Genomic DNA, 9,268 nt, shown 5'->3' with positions numbered 1-9,268 from the left:
TACTGCAACATGCTGTCCACCATTGAGCGATTTATATATCGTTTATTATATTCACCAGTGGAAAGGCACACATCACCATACCCTTAAATATCTTCCCTTTCACACCACGGCAAACATCTATGAGCAATAACTATGATTTCCTCTGATGCTCGTTTTCAGTGAATTAACGTCTTCCCTCCCAAGGTGCTGCGCTATGAGAACCCCGAGGCCCGACCTGCGAGCCCGACCATCCGGATACACTGCCCCCTACAGCCGCCTTATTAGTAGCATGCCAGTCGTATTCATGAGATAATGCACTTGACGAAGCGTGCGGCGGGAATGGAAAGCCATAACTTCCCACGTGCCCAAATGTAATCTCTTCCGGAGTGATTACATCAACAGAAGTTTGAATGGAAGCGATACTGGAGCGTTGCGAGGGTGAGACCGAGTCCAAGTGATTGCCATGATCTGTCCACATGGAATCGAGGTGTGATGGAGCCAAAGGGGGTTGAGATGTGGGCGTTTGTTGTTGCTGTTGTTTTTGTACTGAAGAGCGACGGGATCTGCTCCCTGTAGGCCTTGCAGTACTACTCATAAAATCGGTGGTTAGTCACCTACTGATGGCAACGGGAATGACAAGGAGAGGTACTAACCCAGGACAAGGCCCTCTCTTCTTCTGCACATTCGTGTACACGCACTCCAAATTACCCTCCTTGCATCGAGTACAAGGCGCTTCCCCAGCCCTGCCCCCGTTCGTGGCACCAGCATCACACCTCACTTTACGGTTTCTACAACTGTTGCACGCTTTGGTGGTTCTCGAGATAGGGACCCGTGGGCCAGATACGCGGAAGTCAGATTCGTACGGTCCACTGGCATATGCTGTGGGTGGCGGAGGCGGTGGGAAGGAAAGGGAAACATCGAATCTTGTAGAGAGAGTTGCAGAAGAAGAATGGGGGGTAGAATGACGGTGTAATGGGGGATGAACTGGATTCGGGTACAGCGAGTGATGTTTATTAGGATGGGATGAATGCCTTCTGTATATCCCTGGCCTGTCTGTTGCATGAGGCATGTAAGGGGCTGTTGGGGCATGGTAGGGGTGGAACTCCGGAAATGAAGAAGGCCCTGGATTGTACGTCTCAATGGACCCCGGCGTAGGGGGTAAATACGGCCGCTCCTCAAAGTATGTCGCTTGACTATGTTCTGTTATTGGGAATGTTGCAGGCGGTGGACGAGGATAAGGAGAATTCGCTTGATAACGATTATTGTCTAGCTCTGCCTTATAAGGAAAGCTGTTAGAGGGACCAATACAAGATATAGGCGAAGAGGACATCGGCCCATTCAAAAGCGACAGTATACTGTTGGTGCGTCTGTTGGGCGTCGGTATCTCTTCGGATGAAAGGTGAAAGGACATTGAAGCAGGGGAAACCGAACGGCGTATTGAACCATGTTGAGATTGCGAGTGAGGGGAAACCGTAAGGTCTGGGTTGGCACTCAAAGGGGACAACGGTGTGTTAAGGATCGCGGAATTATAGCCCGACGATGCTCGTGAGCCACAACCGCCAGTCGAAATAGGGCGAGGACTGATTCTTGTCAACTCGTTGGGTCTCTGCTCGCGGATTAAAAGATGGTGAAGGCGTGGGGACAAGGGTCTATCTTCCATTTCGGAAGGGTAATAGTGGCTGGGCTGGGGAATAAGCGCCCTTTCCATTTGCAAATGATAGAACCATCTCTTTTAATGTCTCACTTACTAGGTGATGGAGGGATCCTTGATGGCACTTTTAAAAGGATTACAGTAATGACTGTCAATGGTGCTTCCTATAAGAATCGCGAAAAAAGGAACTAACAGGATCAATAGGTATGGCTCGAAAGGTCAAGCGGACATGAAGGCCGACCACTCGCTAATAGAGCGAACGAAAGTTAACTTTGCGATTTTGATGGTATGATGATATATGTTGCTGCGGATGTAAACTAACCGTTATTTTTTTCTGGAGGATAGACCCAATAACTACTACGGAATACAGAAGATAAACCATGTAGGGGAATCACCATAGGGCGACAGCTGGCTACAGTTTGGCTGCTTTTGTTCTGCTATATAGTCTTTCGGGTTTTATAGGCGAGATTGACTTTTGGCTATATCTATACAACAACACATATTTTTACTCCATTCGGAAGACTCGACCTCGTGCCATAATAAATATTTATAACCTTCTGCGCTTTGTTTCTTATTTGCAAGGCTATAAGAAAGCACATGAAAGGGTCCTAATTGTATCAGGTTGCAGTAATAGCAAGCAAATAGTGCGATAATTATCATTTACCTGCTTGCCATTTTCGTATTAGTAGTTTCCCTACAAGCGAACGAACGATCCTGTTAAACCGCGCGCAGTGACTCGCTGGAATTGAGAAGTCAGTCGCTAAATTTTAGTTTGATCCCGTCCTCCGGTGGAGGCTTGTTATTTCTCCTCTGAAGATTTGGATATTTACATCAGTACTCGACTGGTCCCAAAGCATTTGAATCGATAGAAACGCTCAGAATAACACGATCTACTTGGAGATAGACATCAGTCGATATGTCTCCCCCTCCTCCATCTCAAAAAACCAACCGACGAAAACGTAGAAGGCGTCAGCTATCCATTTCCAGTTCTTCGGATGACGACTCTAGCTCGGACGATGAAGTTGCCACCTCCACTATTCAACTAGCTTCACAGGAGGCAATGGAGGTGGATGGCGCTTCCTCGTCAGCATCTTCATCTGAATCTTCTTCGTCTTCTTCGTCGGACTCTTCAGCCTCGGAATCGGACTCTGACTCAGACGCAGATTCGGGTTCTGAATCGTCTGCTGAGATCGCCAAAGTAGTCACTGCCCCAGGGCTAGCAGGCCAACCCAAACAACGCACGCGGTATCCTACAAACTCACCTTCACCATCTCCTGACTCTACACTTCCTCCTTTCTTCCGCTCCCCCGCCGAAGGAGCGGAATTAGCCAGTTTAGAGGAACGCAGGAACAAGTTCAGGACAGTGTATATGAACAAAATCGTGGAAGGTTTTGGAGGAGAGTTGGAGAAAATGCGAGAGGTTGGTCGAATTGAGTACCCACTTCTGCAAGGATACTGATTCAATTGGATAGTCAGATCCCACTTTGGGTCCTAAAAGATTACAACTGTTGATCGACTCTTTGGCATCAGGTACGATGTCTGTGCCCTAAGCTAAACACGCATGTGGCTCATGTATTGTCTGTAGGTATCGACGTGTATAATCAGCCCAAGCAAACAAAGAGAGACGACGACGTAGACGAAGTTACATTGTTGATCGGTGAAGAATCATGAGCTTGTTCATAAAGGGTTTAGCATCCCAACGAATGTTAGATAGTAGACGAGTGGGATAGTCGGTCTATGTATGTAATGAAGCACGTACGGTCTAATCCATCAAGTTTAGGTGGTCCCGGCCATTGTACAAAAATCTGACCATCATATGTGCAGCGCAATTGTCGGTTTTCTCTCAGTTTTTGTCAGTTAGTACCGAGATTTCCAATCATGGCAAGTGACCCATCTTTCATTCAACTCGGCTTATAGAGTATGGCGGGGATAGCTATATAATTGTGGAGCCAGATGAAAAGTACTGACGAGATCATCTTTGCGCTTGCAATTGCTTTGCGGCGGTACGCTATATTATTATACAACCTGTTGAATAACGGGGTAAAACCTAAAGCAGGAAATGTGATCTTCGTGCTCGTTTCCGAACCGCTCTAAGGGTAGGTAGAAAACTGCTATATCATCATAATAATAATCCTATAACGTACCATCATTTTCCAGATTCCGGTGACAAACCTGCGACCCCAAATGCACAATTTTTTCACGAGAAAGAAAAAGACTCCCGCTTGGCCATATATGATGAACAAACGAAACACGACGCACCACGATGCAGCACTACTAGCCCGCTGTTGGTACATATGCAATCGTCTGTACTTCATGAACTCCAAGCTCTTGCCTCTTGCGCGTTTTCCCGTAGTACAGTATGATATCAAGCAAGTAGTAATAGTTGTTCCTCTATTTTTAGGGCCCGGCGGACAGCACATCTGACAAATCTATTATCCGACATTCGGCGCACAAGGAATCTCAATTCCAGGCTCTCGGATTTTTTCCTTGTGGCAGAATTCGGCAGATTTCCAAGAACCGGCCTCGCGTCTCGTGCCTCGTGCCCGGGAATCCGTCACCGCCATCAACGTTGTCCAAGTACACAGCAAACAACGCAACTCTATCCGCAGTCGAAACGGGACCACAGCTCAAAACTCAACGAGTATTAAGAATTTTCTATCTCGTCACCTTTACAAGATCAATCTTCAATTTTAGTCACATAACCTCCACAAGATCAAGCGTAGTCACAAATTGCGCCCTTAACACTCCTTTTTGTCCTGTGAAACGCTGTCTTGCCACCAGACAAAGCTGTGAAAAATGTGTACGTATTTAGCATCGTATCATGCTTTCATGCGCCGGCCGCATGTTGTTTCGTTCGTCCTTAGTATATATCTATGTTTAGGGCCCTGTGTTCGTTTCCATATAGATTGCATCACACCAAAACCGCTCGCATACATACTCCCCACTCTCGGCTTGAGGGAATTGTCTGGTCTTTTCAAGCCCCGAGCCTCACTGCAACCCCTTGGGGGAAAAAGGAGGAGATATCAGAATCACCGGCGGACAACAACGTGGACAATAGGGAACTTTCGTGCAGTGCTTTTGCACCGCACAGATCATTCGCCTCATCTCCTTTTGATAGTCCCTCTCAGCTTTCAATAGATTCTCGTCACGGATACAGGAGTGGTCCTGCCACATTCTCTTTTGCCTTACTATATACTATATATTTTCAGCCCCATCATGTCGAATATTTCAGACTCCGCTTCTGCTGTACCGACGTCGACTGACCCCATATCCTCTGTAGCCGACGCCTCTACTTCTGGTATTGGTTCCGCAACGCCAACCTCTGACCCCGTTACCACTAGCGACGACGTTACCTCTTCCGCCGTCCAACCTTCAGATATTACTACTTCTTCTCCAGGCGTCACATCTCAACCACAGAGTAGTGCCGAACCGACATCTTCCGGTGGTGGCGAGCAGTCAAGCCAGGATTCTGCATCGTCGGCTTCAGCTTCTGCGTCGCCCACCCCATCACCAAGCAATGGCCAGAGTACAACAAGTCCAGGTTCTAGCGCACAACCGACTTCCAGCGGGGGGGGAAGTGCAAGCCAGAGTGCATCGGCTAGCGCCACTGCAAGCCCCAGTGGCAGCGGGAGTGTCACCAGCAGTGCAGGGGGGGCAAGCTCGGCTATATCTGGCTCCACATCCATGTCTGATGGAAGCAGTGTCGTGTAAGTTCTTTTTCTTCAAGGAAGGCAAACGTTACCGTGTTCCCGTGTTCTCGTGTTCTATGACTGACATGGTTTTTCAGCTATGTTACCGTAACCAACTCTGACGGGGTGGTCACTACGTCACCCACGGCAACCCTACCTGGTGATTCCTCCGGATCCTCATCCTCTAGCTCCTCGAACCGTAGGTTCTCTTTCGATCATTGAGGTGGGATAACTAATGGTCTTTCAAAGATACTGGCGCCATTGTAGGAGGTGTCGTGGGAGGTGTGGCTGGTCTTGCCCTCATTGCCATTATCCTGTGGTTCCTGTTGAAGAGGAGAAAGTCTCATAGGGATGATTTCGACGACATGATGGTAAGTGTTGTCTGCATCTCCCTATGCACGCTGACCTTTTTTCAGTTTGACCCTGGACGACCTGAAAATCAGGCGCCCATCGATTTAGGACACGATGGGGGTGCACCGACAGTTGAACCTTTCTACGCACCTGGTGTCGCATCTACCGCTGCTTCTCCAGAAATGAGCCAATATCCTCGTTCTGCCGCAACTATTTCTGACGGTGGCTACGGTGCAGCCTCGTCTGCTGGACCACCCAGCACCACTTCTGCTGGTTTCGCTGGTCGTGGTGCTGGTGGCCATGGCATGTATGATTTGAACATGGAGCCTCTACCCATGCCTACTGCTCACCCCACGGGTGTTGATGCCGCGACTGGGGCCGCTGGCTTTGCCGGTGCGGACGTTGGTGCCATGGGTGCCAAACAGAGAGAAGCATACCAAGAACAGCAGAGGTTCCGAGTGCAAAATCAGGGTCTCGCAGGTTCTAGTGGTGCCCCCCAGCCGATGAGTCCGACAGACACTGATGGGACCGGTATCACTGTGCACAGAGACGCTGGGGCCATTGAGGATGAAGAGCCCTCGTATAACAGTGAAATTCCCCCAACGTGAGTTCAAACGGACCATTCTGGAAAACTGCTTACCTTGGTCATATCAGTTACGAATCAATCGGTAGAAGAGAATAAGGAGGAAACTCCTTATTGTTGTCAATAGGCTTCACTTACTTTTCAGTCACTCATTTGTGGATATTATGGTATGCAAACTGTATTCGTTAATCTAGTGTAACTTGCATTGGTTGTGGTCGCCATCATAAAAGAGAGTTACGTAGTAATGCCAGTAACGACACATTCCTTTAATAATAATGCCTTCATATAGGGACGCCCTGTATGTATGTTATGCTGTGAGCTGTGGACTGGTCTTTGCATCTTGCGAACGTATAAGGGGTGCATTCCATGCAGCTCATGGAATACCGAAAAAAACGGCCGTCTTAATGGGAATAGCAATGTCAAACGACGAAGAACAGCGCCACTCCAGAATCTGTTGGGGCAGAAGATCGAACGTAAGTGGAGAAGGTTAATGTCGCCTGGAAATATCAACACTGCACTCGTCTCCCCCCCATTCATTGACAGACTCATACATCTCCTTCGTCTTTTCGCATCGAGTTTCTCTCATCCTACATGTCGGGCCATCCAACCCGCTCTGGTCGACACTCTTTACCACCCTTGTCATCTATTTTAACCCCCGTGACTTCCAGAGGACAAAACACGACTGGAAGTGGAGGACGATCAAGGGATAGCGGAGCGGGGAATACCAAACCGCCGCTTCCGACGTCTCTTTCCCTCGGGAACTTGCGAACCACACGCTACATGAGTGAAAACGGCCCTAATAGCGCAAGGCCAGCCGCAGAAGCTAGCAGTACGAAAGTTGACGAACCTACGACAGCCACTAAGGAAGAAAAGAAGGATAAGAAGAAGAGGAAGAAGGGCATGAAGGGCTGGGCATGGGTGGTTGAGGACGAGAACGGAAACGTTATTGATTTACCAAGTGATGAGGAGATTGCATTTCGGAATGCTGCCAATAATGAGCAGACGATAAGGCCGCCCGTTTCAAGAGCAGAGGAGGTAAAGTCAGACAATGCTCCTGACGCAGTGATGATTACCGGGGAAGATGGAGAGCATCTCAAGGCTGATGTCCACTCTCCGAGTAGCCAAGGTAGGTGCAGGGAATGGGTTTGAGCCTTTTCTATAGCTGACAGATGTTCGTCGCTCTAGCTTCAACAACTGCAAGAGAAGATGTTTTGCTAGGCAAAAGACCTTTTAAGAGCTCTAGTCCGACCAGGGCATGCTCACCACAAAATCTCACTGGTAAGTTTACATCCATATCTACATCATTGGCTATACCGGGTAGTTGTAATGGCTGCTGCTCGAGAAAGGCGATTGTTGTTGCAGCGGATAAAGGACCCCAACTAGACGTCTTTCCGCTGCTACGCGTCTCTTCATGCCTAAGACCGCAGCTATTTACTTTAGTTTTGAAGTGTTTTATTATCGTTTTATTGCTGGAATATTGTATGCTGTATACTGGCGTACATTATATGGGAACGATCTGCCGCTCTTGCGTTTCTCCGATGTTCTTCTCGCCCGCAAGGACAATTCTTCAGCGAGACAGGTGCTAATCCTGTATTCCCCGCATCATTAGAGAGTTCTTCACCAAAATCCATGGCCTTTTTTACAACATTATCAGGGGAAGAACCCCGTCGTAAAGTTAGACGCAAGTCATCCCCTCCGACAACGGCCGTTACGTCTACACCTGCTGCCACTCCTTCAGACACAACACGAGTGATTATGACAATACCAATTCCCTCAACTACTACGCCTACTGCATTACCTACCGCATCGAAGACTGTCCAGTCACGTCGGACGCAACCGTCTCGTCAACCTCCGCCCCCCACACGCACTCGTGCGGTTGTAGCCCAACGTGACTCAACCAGCCGAGCGGGATCCGCGCACATTGTCAATGATGATGCCCCTCTGGCTGTTCCGCCAATCCGAATAGGGTCGGGACAAGGCTTCAATTCTCACAACAAAGAGAGCGCTGCCAAGGAAGAACTAGCTCTGAGGAAAGAAGCATTGTTCATAATTGATCAGGCTGAAAAAATGCGGGCAACAAGCTATGAAAGGGGGAAAAGAAGCGGTGTGACAAAAAGAGGAGGGAGGCGAAACGGGAAGGCCGATGATGTTGGGATTGCTCGTGACAAGGAGTCTCTCGGGGACAGAAAAAGTTTCATAAGAAATCACGACTATTCAGACGATGACAATTGGGATAGTTTAGAGGGCTCGTCAGAAGGAAGGCAGGAGCGGCCAGCTTTAGGCTCGAGGCTGTCATCTCAAACAGCGAAAGCACCTCCCGCGCTCCCTCCACCTCGGCCATTCGAAGTTGAATTTGAAGAAGTGCAAGAATACTACAGACAAAAGGCGGAAGCATCAAGAACATCTCGGTTACGCGAACGACCACTGAGTGAGAGACACAGTCCAGTAGTTGTAATCGCGACGAACGGACAAGATGCCATGCCAAGGGATGAAACGGAGAGAGGGTATTATCAAGGACTATCGGGCTTGACTGAGGAAATGGAGGCCAATGCTAGTGGGTTCGTTCATAACGTGCGAGTGAGTTTAATCTCATGACGGTGACTCTGCCGGAGTGCGCTGACGTCGAACAGGCAAATGTCACGGCGTTAGCGACATATTATTTCCCACAACGACAAGCAAAACGTGATGCTTTTCTGGAAAGGATAGGCAGGGGACTTCAGAAGCTGGGGCAAGAGCTGACGGACAATGGGGACGCGCTCGTGCTTCCATAGTCATGATGGGATCGATGTAGTATTCGTCAATGATAAGGGAAACTGAGCGGTGTTGTGATATATGCCAGACATGATATGGTGTTTTTTTGTTAGCGCATGAATGACATCTAACACTACATCGTGAACTAGCAATGACTGGTGATAGAAAATGCGTACAGACGGAGTGGTCGAAAGCATTGCGTATGGTCAGCAACTCAGCATGGCTTGACAATGAGAGCTGAGGTGAACGAAGGAAGCATGAGGA

General features: G+C 48.6%; 4 protein-coding genes across 4 annotated transcripts in view; 3 read left to right on the top strand and 1 right to left on the bottom strand.

Moving 5' to 3' along the window:
* The window catches only part of CNA06480 (conserved hypothetical protein), a 2,280-nt gene extending 144 nt beyond the window's left edge, over positions 1 to 2,136 (bottom strand). Inside the window, exons 1-5 of the mRNA XM_567213.2 lie at positions 1,953 to 2,136; positions 1,824 to 1,877; positions 1,728 to 1,754; positions 633 to 1,658; positions 1 to 566 (exon numbers count right to left, since the gene is read on the bottom strand). The exon at positions 1 to 566 is cut by the window's left edge and continues 144 nt beyond it. Of these exons, the coding sequence (XP_567213.1) occupies positions 164 to 566; positions 633 to 1,639 (1,410 nt within the window). The 5' untranslated portion in view covers positions 1,640 to 1,658; positions 1,728 to 1,754; positions 1,824 to 1,877; positions 1,953 to 2,136 and the 3' untranslated portion in view covers positions 1 to 163. The remainder of the gene's footprint in view (positions 567 to 632; positions 1,659 to 1,727; positions 1,755 to 1,823; positions 1,878 to 1,952) is intronic.
* A 344-nt stretch (positions 2,137 to 2,480) lies between these two features.
* On the top strand, positions 2,481 to 3,384 carry CNA06470 (hypothetical protein). The gene is made up of 3 exons (XM_024656346.1): positions 2,481 to 3,050; positions 3,103 to 3,160; positions 3,216 to 3,384. The coding sequence occupies exons 1-3, from the start codon at positions 2,547 to 2,549 to the stop codon at positions 3,299 to 3,301; spliced, it is 648 nt and encodes a 215-aa protein (XP_024511983.1). The 5' UTR covers positions 2,481 to 2,546; the 3' UTR covers positions 3,302 to 3,384.
* Positions 3,385 to 4,245: 861 nt separating this feature from the next.
* Positions 4,246 to 6,627, top strand: CNA06460 (hypothetical protein). The gene is made up of 6 exons (XM_566988.1): positions 4,246 to 4,430; positions 4,911 to 5,337; positions 5,418 to 5,518; positions 5,569 to 5,690; positions 5,736 to 6,274; positions 6,325 to 6,627. Exons 1-6 carry the CDS (start codon positions 4,427 to 4,429, stop codon positions 6,350 to 6,352), a joined length of 1,221 nt encoding a protein of 406 aa, XP_566988.1. The 5' UTR covers positions 4,246 to 4,426; the 3' UTR covers positions 6,353 to 6,627.
* A 151-nt stretch (positions 6,628 to 6,778) lies between these two features.
* CNA06450 (hypothetical protein) lies at positions 6,779 to 9,152 on the top strand. Its single transcript, XM_567217.2, has 4 exons — positions 6,779 to 7,379; positions 7,439 to 7,531; positions 7,863 to 8,830; positions 8,884 to 9,152. Exons 1-4 carry the CDS (start codon positions 6,845 to 6,847, stop codon positions 9,022 to 9,024), a joined length of 1,737 nt encoding a protein of 578 aa, XP_567217.1. The 5' UTR covers positions 6,779 to 6,844; the 3' UTR covers positions 9,025 to 9,152.
* The last annotated feature ends 116 nt before the right edge of the window (positions 9,153 to 9,268 follow it).

This window comes from Cryptococcus neoformans, chromosome 1 (assembly GCF_000091045.1).
Source record: "Cryptococcus neoformans var. neoformans JEC21 chromosome 1, complete sequence".
NCBI lineage: Eukaryota > Fungi > Basidiomycota > Tremellomycetes > Tremellales > Cryptococcaceae > Cryptococcus > Cryptococcus deneoformans.
This window is presented reverse-complemented; position numbering and strand designations above follow the sequence as displayed.